The 14,978-nt window shown below is 41.5% G+C and overlaps 1 protein-coding gene across 1 annotated transcript; it reads right to left on the bottom strand.

The window, feature by feature from the left end:
- Positions 1-5,689: 5,689 nt before the first annotated feature.
- On the bottom strand, positions 5,690-10,786 carry SERPINE1 (serpin family E member 1). Its single transcript, XM_073650978.1, has 9 exons — positions 10,634-10,786; positions 9,641-9,885; positions 9,037-9,273; positions 8,730-8,924; positions 8,441-8,639; positions 7,937-8,037; positions 7,761-7,847; positions 7,343-7,426; positions 5,690-5,983 (listed from the first exon to the last, which is right to left on the bottom strand). Exons 1-9 carry the CDS (start codon positions 10,648-10,650, stop codon positions 5,946-5,948), a joined length of 1,203 nt encoding a protein of 400 aa, XP_073507079.1. The 5' UTR covers positions 10,651-10,786; the 3' UTR covers positions 5,690-5,945.
- Positions 10,787-14,978: the final 4,192 nt, after the last annotated feature.

The following is a 14,978-nucleotide window of genomic DNA, read 5'->3' as shown; positions in this document are numbered from 1 at the left end:
CGAGAAGCTTCGTCCATACTGATGAGCGGAGCTTTACCTGATACTTTGGTTTCTATAGAAACAGCTAGGAACTGTCACCTGACATTGTGGGCGGGGCTACAATGTGAAAGTGTGTCGCAGTCCTGGGCCGCCATATTGTTGGTGGGAAAAGTTGTATTTTTCATGATTTCTGTCTTCTATGTCCCAAATAATGTGTGATGACCCATAGATACCATCCCTGAGCCATAGCTGTCAGACAATGATAAGAAGGAGGAGTGCAGCTGATCCCGGACACCTTGGCTGCTGTCACATGCTGTCACAGAGTTTCCTTGGCTGTGTGTTTGGGATCATTGTCTTGCTGCAATGTCCACCCTCATTTCATCTTCATCATCCTGATGGCAGCAGATATTTATCAAGAATGTCTCAGTACATTTGTCTATTCATCCTTCCTTCAATTACATGAAATTTGCCAGTGCCGTATGCTGAAAAACGGCCCCACACCATAATGATGCCTCCTCCACGCTTCACTGTTGGTATGGTGTTTTTTGGTGAGCTATGTAGTGCATTTTGGCCTCCAAACATGGTGTGCATTATGGCATCCAAAGAGTTCAATTTTGCTCTCATCTGACCAGACTATATTCTCCCAGTATTTCACAGGCTTGTCTGAATATTCAGCAAACTGCAAACAAGCTTGAATATGCTTTATGTGAGTCTTGTGTGGTGAGCGTGCATACAGGCCATGAAGGTTGTGTAGTGAGCGTGCATACAGGCCATGGAGGTTGTGTAGTGAGCGTGCATACAGGCCATGGAGGTTGTGTAGTGAGCGTGGATACAGGCCATGGAGGTTGTGTGGTGACCGTGCATACAGGCCATGGAGGTTGTGTGGTGACCGTGCATACAGGCCATGGAGGTTGTGTGGTGAGCGTGCATACAGGCCATGGAGGTTGTGTGGTGACCATGCATACAGGCCATGGAGGTTGTGTGGTGAGCGTGCATACAGGCCATGGAGGTTGTGTGGTGACCGTGCATACAGGCCATGGAGGTTGTGTGGTGAGCGTGCATACAGGCCATGGAGGTTGCGTGGTGACCGTGCATACAGGCCATGGAGGTTGTGTGGTGAGCGTGCATACAGGCCATGGAGGTTGTGTGGTGACCATGCATACAGGCCATGGAGGTTGTGTGGTGAGCGTGCATACAGGCCATGGAGGTTGTGTGGTGACCGTGCATACAGGCCATGGAGGTTGTGTGGTGAGCGTGCATACAGGCCATGGAGGTTGTGTGGTGAGCGTGCATACAGGCCATGGAGGTTGTGTGGTGAGCGTGCATACAGGCCATGGAGGTTGTGTGGTGAGCGTGCATACAAGCCATGGAGGTTGTGTGGTGAGCGTGCATACAGGCCATGGAGGTTGTGTGGTGAGCGTGCATACAGGCCATGGAGGTTGCGTGGTGAGCGTGCATACAGGTCATGGAGGTTGTGTGGTGAGCGTGCATACAGGTCATGGAGGTTGTGTGGTGAGCGTGCATACAGGCCATGGAGGTTGCGTGTTGACCGTGCATACAGGCCATGGAGGTTGTGTGGTGAGCGTACATACAGGCCATGAAGGTTGCGTGTTGACCGTGCATACAGGCCATGGAGGTTGTGTGGTGAGCGTGCATACAGGCCATGGAGGTTGCGTGATGAACGTGCATACAGGCCATGGAGGTTGTGTGGTGAGCGTACATACAGGCCATGAAGGTTGCGTGTTGACCGTGCATACTGGTCATGGAGGTTGTGTGGTGAGCGTGCATACAGGCCATGGAGGTTGCGTGATGAACGTGCATACAGGCCATGGAGGTTGTGTGGTGAGCGTGCATACAGGCCAAGGAGGGTGAGTGGTGAGCGTGCATACAGGCCATGGAGGTTGCATGGTGAGCGTGCATACAGGCCATGGAGGTTGTGTGGTGAGCGTGCATACAGGTCATGGAGGTTGTGTGGTGAGCGTGCATACAGGTCATGGAGGTTGTGTGGTGAGCATGTATACAGGTCATGGAGGTTGTGTGGTGAGCGTGCATACAGGTCATGGAGGTTGTGTGGTGAGCCTGCATACAGGTCATGGCGGTTGTGTGGTGAGTGTGCATACAGACCATTGAGGTTGCGTGGTCAACGTGCATACAGGTCATGGAGGTTGTGTGGTGAGCGTGCGTACAGGCCATGGAGGTTGAGTGATGAGCGTGCATACAGGCCATGGAGGTTGTGTGGTGAGCGTGCATACAGGTCAAGTAGGTTGTGTGGTGAGCGTGCATACAGGCCATGGAGGTTGTGTGGTGAGCGTGCATACAGGCCATGGAGGTTGTGTGGTGAGCGTGCATACAGGCCATGGAGGTTGTGTGGTGAGCGTGCATACAGGTCAAGTAGGTTGTGTGGTGAGCGTGCATACCGGCCATGGAGGTTGTGTGGTGAGCGTGCATACAGGTCAAGTAGGTTGTATGGTGAGCGTGCATACAGGCCATGGAGGTTGCATGGTGAGCGTGCATACATGCCATGGAGGTTGTGTGGTGAGCGTGCATACAGGCCATGGAGGTTGTGTGGTGAGCGTGCATACAGGCCATGAAAGTTGTGTGGCGAGCGTGCATACAGGCCATGGAGGGTGAGTGGTGAGCGTGCATACAGGTCATGGAGGTTGTGTGGTGAGCGTGCATACAGGCCATGGAGGTTGTGTGGTGAGCGTGCATACAGGTCATGGAGGTTGTGTGGTGAGCGTGCATACAGGTCATGGAGGTTGTGTGGTGAGCGTGCATACAGGCCATGGAGGTTGTGTGGTAAGCGTGCATACAGGTGATGGAGGTTGTGTGGTGAGCGTGCATACAGGTCATGGAGGTTGTGTGGTGAGCGTGCATACAGGTCGTGGCGGTTGTGTGGTGAGTGTGCATACAGGCCATGGAGGTTGTGTGGTGAGCGTGCATACAGGCCATGGAGGTTGCGTGGTGAAAGTGCCTACAGGCCATGGAGGTTGCGTGGGTGAGCGTGCATACAGGCCATGGAGGTTGCGTGGTGAGCGTACATACAGGCCATGGAGGTTGTGTGGTGAGCGTACATACAGGCCATGGAGGTTGTGTGGTGAGTGTGCATACAGGCCATGGAGGTTGCGTGGTGAAAGTGCCTACAGGCCATGGAGGTTGCGTGGGTGAGCGTGCATACAGGCCATGGAGGTTGCGTGGTGAGCGTACATACAGGCCATGGAGGTTGTGTGGTGAGCGTACATACAGGCCATGGAGGTTGTGTGGTGAGTGTGCATACAGGCCATGGAGGTTGTGTGTTGAGCGTGCATACAGGCCATGGAGGTTGTGTGGTGAACGTGCATACAGGCCATGGAGGTTGCGTGGGTGAGCGTGCATACAGGCCATGGAGGTTGTGTGGTGAGCGTGCATACAGGCCATGGAGGTTGCGTGGGTGAGCGTGCATGCAGGCCATGGAGGTTGCGTGTTGAGCGTGCATACAGGCCATGGAGGTTGAGGGCATTACTTATTGGTTTTTTTTAAACAATTGTACCTGCTGTTTCTAGTTCTTTCTGTAGATCTCCACAGCTGCTTCTTGGCTCTTGGACAACTTATCTGATAATTCTTTTTACTCCTCTAGCTGAAATCTTGCGGGGAGCACCCGGTCGTGCTTATGGTGAAATAATTTTCTTTCCACTTCTGGATTATGACCCCAACAGTTCTCACTGGAGCCTTCAGTAGTTTAGAAATTCTTCTCTAATCAATGTCATCAGTTTGTTTTGCAACAATAAGGTTGTGATGGTCTTGATACTGGTGTTACCCATCATGAGATGTTTCTTGTGTGGCACCTTGGTAATGAGACACCTTTTTATAGGACATCAGTTGAACCAGATAGTATTATTTGTTACTAAGTGGCAGGGTTGCGTTCTAATTACTGATCGATTTCAGACGGTGTCAGGACTTTCCATGGCTTTTTGCTCCTCTCTCTCTTCATCTGATCAATACTTTTTCCCTGCGTCATTTCTCATTATTGCATATAACTTAATTTATGGACATCTGTGGTTTCATTTCTTTCCTGTGTGTATTGGATGGGTTGTTACCAACATCTGGTGAGAATTTCATGTCAATGGCACCTTCAGAAACATATTTACTTAAAAAATTGGTGACTTGTTCAATACTTATTTCACCCGCTGTATACATTATATATATATATATATATTTATATATATATACATGCGGATGTTATGCGGTTCAATGCAAGTCAATGGCTGTGATTACACACAATAATTGGTTGTGCTGCTTTTTTTTCCGCAATGATAATCCGCAGCGGAAATTTCCGCAACATGTGCACATGCGGATTATCATTGGGGAACATGGAAGACAACTTAACAAGCGTTTTTAATGCTTTTTCGCGGTGGAAATGCATTAAATCCAGATCGTGGGCACATAGCCTAACTCTTGGAAGGTGAGGTGTTAAAAAGGAAAGAGTCAAGGGACCCAGTGGAAGTCATAAACCTGGAGCCATCCTTGGGGGCAGGTATCTCCCTATATGATGTATATCGTCCTCCTCTTGTCAGTGTTACCTTGTATACAACATTTCTGGGGTTTTCTTTACAGTCTGGGGTGTTGTCCTAAATGTATAACCCCCCGCTCTATACCTCCACCATAGCCACTTATAGGACTTCAGCCCCGATAAGCTCATTTTTAGGGTTCACCAACCTTCCTGACTCTACTGCTCAGACTCAGATCCCTCACCTGAGTGTTGTATCCGGATGCAGGGGATATATTTTGGCAAAAGCCAAGGTCCTGAAGTTGGGCCAATTAGTAAAAATAAAACAGTGATCTCGTCAGTTCTCTAAGTCTTTGATCAAAGAGAAAATTTTAGCCTACCTCAGACTCCAATACACTATGCAGTTAAGCTGGAGTCACTGGTCATAGAAAGGTTTAGATAAAGAGAAAAGCAGTAGCCGAAGCCTCCAATAAGACAAAGATCAGATTTTGGACTACCTCGGCCTCCAATTGATGATAATCTTAACTGAACTTCTTGATCATAGTTGTGTCCTAATTGAGCGGAGCTGTTGTGTAAAGCATGGTGGTGGTACCGAGCAGCAGTTTAAAAAAAAAAAACAGGAGATGGGGTTCAGACTAACTAAGTCACCAATAGACAATCTAGCCTAACTGGGCTTACTGATCAAAATGGTCTCCCAATGCAGTGCAAAGCATGGTCGTGGAGCAAAGCCAAATGCCAAATTGGCATCCGACAGATTTCAGACTAATTTATGTGACACTTTAGCAATTTTTTAGGATCTGGTAACATGACTGAGTAAGCTTAAATAGGGCTTAATCTCATGGGATAATTTAGCTTAATGAAAGACTTTGAATACTCTATGCTAAAAGATTCAGGACAGCAATGGGGGTGACGATTGCCCCAAAAGTCTTTTTTTCTGGATTCAGACTGATTCATGCTAAATTAGACAATGCCTCTTAGGCTTGAATCATTGATAACATTGCCTAGGGTCACATACAGAATTCTAAAAGTCAACAGCTCCATCACTCATGGGCTTGTCCACTCCTCTGCACCAACATATCTCTGATGATGTCATCAGCAGTCATCATTTCCACCCAGCCCTCGCAGGAACAGATATAACCGATACAGAGCATTTAGCATAAAATGGGAAAATTAAAAATTAAAATATAAAAAATATATAAATAGATTTATTAAATAGAAGCTCCATATAAAATGACATATATCGCTCTGTAATACTCCATAGTATAATCTATAGCTTGCAATCAGCTCATACATTCCATACACTTTAATCTTGTTTGCATCTCCCATACTATATTGAACTCATTCATACTACCCGTGTCACACTAATCCACCCCCTCCCTAGTAGTCCGGTGAGCCGCTCTCCTTTGCTGGAGTTTCAGTTGAATGACTCTTCCTGTTGGAGGTGAGGTATTAGATACAGCCACTAGATGGCGCTTGCATTTCAGGGCTCCATAACTTGTCCCATAAATAGCAGAGAACCTGAAAGAGAAAATTATAGATTGTAAATGATGGGCAAAGTATAGCCATGTTGTTTCTATATATAATGATACAATGGATGAGGTTATGTGGTACATTTAACATTATAGCAATTCCCCAGGATTTGATAACAAGCCTGAGCCATGACTGGGAAGGCTTAAATGGGGCTTGATCTCTTGGGGGTTTAGCTTAATGGAAGACTTTTTTAGTACTGTATGCTAAACGACTTGGGACAGCGATGGGGTTGACGATTACCCCCAAAACCTTTTCTTCTGTGTCCCTTGCTGTTTCTAATGAGTTTGTTCCAGATGATTGAATTATAGACAGGAATTATTCATAGGGATTTACTTTAAGCAGGAATATTTATGGTTTTCTAACAATTTAATGCAGTGGGAGTATTTCTTTTTTGAAAGCCGTTTTCCAGACCCATCGTTAATCCTAATAAGATTGTGCAAATTACTTCCTTTGGTTTTCTCTACAAGGGAATGGCTTGTTCTTAACAGAGTTACACAGGTCACTTTTTTAATTCCCACATGCTAATGGAAATCATGCATCATGGGGTCATTTAGCGTAATGCTTGACTTCTTAAGAACTGTATGGTTAATGTCTTGGGAAAATGATGGGTGTGATAATAGTCCAAAATGTCTTTTTATGGACCCATTACTGCTCCTAATTTTTTGTGCCAGAGATATGGCAAATAATAAAGATTTTATACTACAGAGGGATGTTTTACCATTGAATATATAACGATTTCTGATCTGTTACAGCAGTGTTTTCCAAACCCCATCCTCACAGCCCCCCAATCATCATGTTTTCAGGATTTCCTTAGTATTGCACGGTTGAGTGAACCTGTGACAGTTTCTGATGCCTTAATAACAATTCCATCACCTGTGAAATATTAAGGAGATCCTGAAAACATGACATGTGGAGGCCCATGAGGACTGGAGTTTGAGAAACACTTCTTTATAGCAATGGAGGTATTGTTTGCTTAAAGGACCTTTCTCTGTACCCATCGCTGTTCCTAATAAGTTTATATGTATCAACTATCAACAGTCATTTACCCATGAGTGTCCTTTCACTTCTCACACTGTACACTTCAACGGTATATTATAAATGCCTCATACAGCAAGTGAAGTAACAAGTGATAGAACTTGATGTTTGCACAAGACATGCTTTGTTGCAATCATTAAAAACAATCTGAATAATATAAATGTAATATTATCTAATGTCTGTAAATTATCACTTAAGATCCACTAATTATCATGGTGTATATCTTTTGGTATATCTGAAATGTGTCTTCCTTTGTATTATGAGAAGTCACCATCAGAGGTCAGACATCATTGTCTATGTGAGAGCCCTTACCTGTTGGATTGTGCCTGATGATGAACAAAAATGAACGATCCATGATGACCTCGAGAGGAGCCATTCTGGCCAGGAGAATTGCAGCTGGGAAAATAAAATGATAGTCTAATGTCTGTGTTGTCCATCAGTCCCACATTATAGTAAAACAGTCGTCGTTACTCGTTATCTAAAGTGGTTTAATATTCTAATACACCCTTATAAATTGATTGACTTTCTGTTGGGCAACTCTGGAAATGTAGAGGTGAGATGTAGGAAGTTTTGCTTCTGCACACAGGGGAGCACTATCTGAACATGACGTCTTCTTCATATCCCCTAGCATCCTCATCGTTGCACACCCTTAAGTTTTCTGTCCATCCTCAAGCTCTCTTTTTTGTAATCCCATATACATCCTCATGTGTAAGAAGAGTCACTTTCTTACCTGTGGCAGCCGATGCTTTCGTTCCACTCTCTGTCACCTCCACCTTCACTTTCTGGAAGGCTTCAGATACATGGAGGGGTCTTTCAGCTACAACAAGAAAATGATTGGAATGAGAATGACGGCAAATTAATATAGAAAATATCAAATTTTATGAGGACCCCATGGCAATTACTTACTAGATAATCGTCTGAAGTCGGCTTTATCTGCAGAAAACATGTCTGTGACTCCAAGACGTTGAAGAGGACTCTTTAGGTTGACTTCGCTAATTAGAGAAAACCTGGGAACATAAGAAACAACAGAACATGAGGTTATCTGACCATTGGGAAAGGTACTTATCGATGTTACCATACTTTTTCCAACCAAACTAAGAACCATAAATGGTCTAAACATTGATATTCTTGACTTGCTTCATCGGCCGTAACAGATGCATTTGCCCCAAAATTACTTTAATTGCCCCCAAACTAAGGACATGAGTTGAGTTTTTATGAACATTGAGAAAGGCAATCATCAATATTCCCATACTTTTTCGAAACCAAACTAAGAACCAGGAATCTTCCAAATGAGGGTGTTCCAAACAATCTTACTTTCTCTAGTTGTTATGGCCACAAGAACGTTTTTTTTCCCAAGAATTGCTTAAATCGTCCACAACGGTTTTATTTACATCTATGGATTGTACTTACTTAGGCAAAACAAAAAGGCGTGTTGATCTCCTCATGCTTTTTTTCCATTGGGTGATAAGTTCTGGAGACAAGATGTCTGTGATGGTGGACAGTGACACCCCTTTTTCATAAGGAGCAGCTATCAACATGCTGATCTCATCCCCTTCGTAGGGCAGTTCGATGACATCATAATACACTCCCTCTGGGGTCTCGAGCTCACCTGCAGATACAATATCAATTGTAAACCTGTTAACTTACTGCTCATGTTTTCCAGATGATACATAAAGTAATTAGGTTTGGAGACCCTTACTGTAGTTGTATTTGGCCGTGTTTTCCATCATTTGAACTTGAACCTGAGAACCATCAGGTCTGTGGAATGGCCTCTCATGGGTGTCTTTTTCTGGAAAGGGTAGGACCCACTTTCCGTCAAAGTGAACAGCACTGAGCAGTACCAGACGGGTAAGGGGTGGAATGGAGTTACTTCCCAATAAGTCTTGGATCATACCTGGGCAAGAGAAAACATAAGTCCTAATGGTTAATGGGCAAAAAAAAAATGTAAAGAAGGTAACTTGCAGTCAATATGTCTATTCAGCCGTTGCCTCATTTCAAATTCTCACCATCTGTTTGGTTCTCCACCCATTGGTTCAAGATGTCCTTGGCTTGTGATGAGTCTGTAAAATTGACTTGGGTCACATGTCGTCGGAAAGTTGAGTAGAATCTCTGAAGAAAACCTGGAGTCAACTCAAGATCGCGCTGAACAAAAAGTCCATCTGCTACGTGTACAGATTTAGTGTCTTCACTGGAGCCACAGATCTCACCTCTCAGTTTACGAAGTAGTGTGGACACGGACCATTCTGGAGAAAGAAATGGTCCATTATTTATAGAAAGTGTACAGAAACCATCAAGGAGAAAATGGAAATGAGGCATGCCTAAGCTAATACAATAAATTCCATGTGACCACTATTATTTGCAATGTATAAATGGCTCGTTGGGGCCATCACTTAGATTACCCCACGCTATGAAATGCATGTACTCCAAAATCGCAAAGTTATAATACTTGTTCCTTTACTCTGTAAATGTCAGCTTTTACTTCACTTCTGTAATTCTGTGCATCCACCGAACTATAGGATCTGTATTTTTCCAGTTATGCCTATTGTATGAGCCAAATCTACATGAGTGTGATCCCTATCAAGTGCAACTTTGTATTAATGTCTGTCTTACCTGAATATCCATAATTAAGGACCTTCCGCAGTTGTTCCATGGTCTTCCCAGATGTCCCATACTGTAGAATGTTCAAAGCTGAGGATACACCATAGGGCGAGAAACCTAAATTTCTGTCCTTGTTTTCTTGTAGAATCTCCTTAAATAAGCGCACCCCGAAACTGGCATCTTTCTCAGCCACCTGGGTCATAGATTTAGGACGGAAGGCTAATACAGTCCATGAAAGCAGGACAAGTATGAGCAGCCTAATGAAGATAGAAACACAGTGAGCATGTTGCGCCGAATTATATTTTCAGGTGGTACCGCAATGGGCATTATTTCTATATACATTAAGGTACCCTGCCCAAGTCATAGAATATAACCATAAACATCACATCAGCTATGCTGGCAAAATGTTCATGCCTCATTACTCAAACCTTTCCCCATTGTACTGGGTATTAAACCCTAACCATAGTATATAGATATAGCATAAAATTGAAATTGGCCTCAAACATGACCCCATTACCATGCCCTCCATAAGAATCTTTAAAATAGTGATTATTTATATGACGTACCTGAAAAAATACACACTACTTGGCCAAAGGTACAGTTAACACACTTAAATTTTAATATTGCTCTCTTTTAGTGTGCGTGTTTTGGTACATTACAAAATTTCTTATAGTGTATAAAAATATGGTTATAAATGTAAAATTTTGAAAAAGTGTAAATCCATTGATATACTTATTAAATCTCTCCTTATACTCCAGTCACATCCAAAGTTGCAATCCCAAATCTGAAAGTGTTTTATCTACACCCAGCTGTCAAAACTACGACCTAAGAGCTTTGGTCTAAACATGTAGCTGTTACCTGAGAAAGTGGAAACTCAGCAAAAGATTGAATGCAGATTTGGATGTGAATGGTGAATAAAATGCAAAATGAGTACAAGATGAGTAAAAGTTTGGTTTTACATGGTGCAAAGTCACCCAATATCCAGCCCATATTATGTCCTCTTACCGTCCATTAAAAGCCATTCTTCCTAGAGGTAAGTTCTGTGATGTGAGGAGGTGAGGTTCCCAGACGGTGTACTCGCAGCTGTACAGTATTAGGAAAAGGCTCCCAGCAAGCTGCTGTGTGTACGAGTCTGACCCAGCCTGGAATTTATATGCAGCCCTGCCGCCCCCGCCAAGGGGGGTGTTCCCTAATACATGAGGAAACCTCATGTTCAGTCTAGCAGTCCCAGATGTGAATAATAGCAGCACCCTGCGGTGTGTGACTGTTCCTAATCCCATATTTAGCTATCTGTCAGTAAGTGTGATGTCACCCAGAGACATCTATAGCTATGGCAGCTATTCTTACCGCTGAGATATTACTGGAAAGTCTAAAAGAAAAGTACATTGTGGTCGCCATGATAAAACCCAACAGGAAAGGGAATGGGGTGGTAGATAAATGCCAAATGCACGGTCCACATGATGCTAATTTAACACTTGACCTTATAATTCATTTTTTTCCTTTTTGCAAAATAATCTAAATTTATCAGTGTGACAGCCATGACATAAAGTCAGTGCACCACTACTACTACCACCACCACTACTACCACCATCACTACAACTACCACCACCACTACTACTACCATTACCACCACCACTACTACTACTACCACTAATACCGTTACCAATACTACTACCACCACCACTACTACTACTACCACCACTACTACTACCATTACCACCACCACTACTACTACTACCACTAATACTGTTACCAATACTACTACCACCACTACTACTACCACCACCACCACTACTACTACTACTACTACTACTACTACTACTACTACTACTACTACTACCACCACCACTACTACTACCACCACCACTACTACCAATACTACTACCACCACCACTACTACTACCACTACTACTACCACCATTTACTACTACCACCACCACTACTTCCACAATTACTACCACCACTACTACAACCACTACCACCACTACTACTACTACCACTACTACTACCACTACTACTACTATTACCACGATCACCACCACTACTACCACCACTACTACTAATACCACCATTACTACCACTATTACCACCACTACTACTACTACCACTACTACTACCACCACCACCACTACTACTACTACTACTAATACTGTTACCAATACTACTACCACCACCACTACTACTACTACCACCACTACTACTACTACCACCACTACTACTACCATTACCACCACCACTACTACTACCACTACTACTACTATTACCACGATCACCACCACTTCTACCACCACTACTACTAATACCACCATTACTACCACTATTACCACCACTACTACCACCACTACTACCATTACCACCACCACCACTACTACTACTACTACTAATACTGTTACCAATACTACTACCACCACCACTACTACTACTACCACCACTACTACTACTACCACCACTACTACTACCATTACCACCACCACTACTACTACCACTAATACTGTTACCAATACTACTACCACCACCACTACTACTACTACTACCACCACCACCACCACTACTACTACCAATACTACTACCACCACCACTACCACCACTACTACTACTACCACCAATACTACTACCACCACTACTACCACCACCACTACTACTACTACCACCACTACTACTACCATTACCACCACCACTACTACTACCACTAATACTGTTACCAATACTACTACCACCACCACTACTACCACCACCACCACTACTACTACCAATACTACTACCACCACCACTACTTCCACAACTACTACCACTACCACCACTACTACTACTATTACCACCACTACTACCACTACCACCACTACTACTACTACCACTACTACTACTATTACCACTACCACCACTACTACTACTACCACTACTACTACTATTACCACTACTACTACCACTACCCCCACTACTACTATTACCACCACTACTACTACCACCACTACTACCACTACTACTACTATTACCACTACCACCACTACTACCACCACTACTACTACTATTACCACCACTGCTACTACTATTACCACCACTACTACTACTACCACTACTACCACCACTACTACCATTACTACTACCAGTACTACTACTACCATTACCACTACTACTACTACTACTACCACTACCACCACTACTACTACTACCACTACCACCACTACTACTACCACTACCGATGAGCGAGTATGTTCGTTTAACCCTTTCGGCAAGTATACTCGGGTGAGTACCGATTATCTTCAGCGTGCTCGGTGTTATGTTTGAATCACTCCCGTGCGCATGATTTACGACTATTTGACAGCTTTAATACATGTGAAGAATGTGAAAGAAACATGCATTCCTCACATTCAAATATATCACCGAGTACGCTGAAGATACTCGGTACTCGCGCGAGCATACTCGTCGAAAGGGTTAACCGAACATACTCACTCATCACTAACTACCACCACTACCACTACTACTACCGCTACTACTACCACTACTACTACTACTACTATTACTACTACTACTACGATTACTATTATTACTACTACTCCCCTGCAAAAGATGCTGAGAACACCACACACAGTTCTTATACATTCATGGCCAAAAGTGTTGGCACCCTTGAAATTGTTCCCAAAAATGAAGCATTTCTCCTAGAAAATTATTGCAATTACACGTTTTCTTATGCACATGTTTATTTTTGTGTGTATTGGAACAATACAAAAAAACTGAGGAAAAAAAAGCAAATTAGACATAATTTCACAAAAAAAACAAAAATGACTCACACAAAATTGTTGTCTCCTTTCCAAAATTGTGGGGTAAACAACTTTGTTTCAAGCATGTGATGCTCGTTCAAACTCACCTGTGGCAAGTAACAGATGTGGGTAACATGAAAATCACACCTGAACTCAGACAAGAAGGGAAGAAGTTGACTAATCTTTGCATTGTGTGTCTGTGTGCGCCACACTAAGCATGGAGAACAGAAAGAGGAGAAGAGAACGGTCTGAGGACTTGAGAACCAAAATTGTTGAACAATACCAACAATCTCAAGTCCTTCTCCAGAGATCTTGATGTTCCTTTGTCCACGGTGAGCAACATAATCAAGTAGTTTACAACCCATAGCACTGCAGCTAATCTCCCTGGACGGCAGCGAAAAATTGATGAAAGGTTGCAACGCAGGATAGTCTGGATGGTGGATAAGCAGCTCCAATCAAGTTCCAGTTTTATATTATTTTAGCGTACATTCAAGTATATTTTATTAAATTATTATTATACAATTAAACATTCTAGTACAGTATATTCCGCTGCATTATTTTTTAAATAATTATTACTATATATGTTTTATTATTGATTATTTTATGCTATTTTCAATTATATTATCTTACAGTTTATTATTATTGTACAATTTAACATTCTAGTACAATATATTTCGCTATGATAATTTTATTACCATTACTATTATTATTTTTTATATTTTTTTATCATTATTATTTTACACTATATTATATCCTAGTATAGTAAACCACAGTATATATGTCATTTTGTATAATTACTGCTACATTTTTTAGTATTATTGTTTCTTTTATACTCTTATTTTATGTTATTTTAGTGTATATTCAAATATATTTTAGTAAATTACACAATATAATGTTCTAGTCCAGTATATACCGCTACGTTATTTTTATTATCATCACTAGTTATTTTATATAATTTTTATTATTATTGATTATTTTACACTCTTTTTATTCTAGTATAGAATACCACACTATATTCTGATGTGTTAATTTTTAATATTTTGTTATATTTACTACTATATTTTTATTATTATTGATCATTTATACTATTTTATTTGATATAATATCAGTGTATATTCAAATAGAAAAATGTTATACAATATAACATTTTAGTGCAGTATATTCTAATATATCTGTATATTCTGTGTAATATTCTATATATGTGTTATTTTTATTATCATTACGCCTGTTATTTTTTTATTATTTTTTTTTATTATTGATTACAATATATTAGATTATAATATATTTATTATAATTGCTCCTGTTAATTATTATTTTTATTATTATTATTCATTATATTACAATATATTAGACTATAGTAAATTTATTATCATTACTCCTGTTATTTATTATTATTATTATTATTATTAGAAAAAAAAGTATATTATCATTACTCCTGTTTTTTTTTATTATTTTTTTTATTATCTAATATATTACAATATATTAGATTAGATTATAGTATATTTATTATCATTACTCCTGTTATTGTATTATTATTATTATTTATGTTAGAATATATTAGATTATAGTATATTTATTATCATTACGCCTGT

This window comes from Phyllobates terribilis, unplaced genomic scaffold (genome assembly GCF_046119375.1).
Source record: "Phyllobates terribilis strain yellow unplaced genomic scaffold, ASM4611937v1 Scaffold_11__3_contigs__length_659146591, whole genome shotgun sequence".
In the NCBI taxonomy this organism is placed as follows: domain Eukaryota; kingdom Metazoa; phylum Chordata; class Amphibia; order Anura; family Dendrobatidae; genus Phyllobates; species Phyllobates terribilis.
This window is presented reverse-complemented; position numbering and strand designations above follow the sequence as displayed.

Bases quoted from the DNA above. Each gene is read 5' to 3' on its own strand.
- SERPINE1 (XM_073650978.1), bottom strand. The intron at 7,848-7,936 runs GTAAGTAATTGC...TTCTTGTTGTAG, and splicing joins CGACTTCAGACGATTATCTA to CTGAAAGACCCCTCCATGTA. The intron at 5,984-7,342 runs GTAAGGGCTCTC...TTTCTCTTTCAG, and splicing joins CATCAGGCACAATCCAACAG to GTTCTCTGCTATTTATGGGA.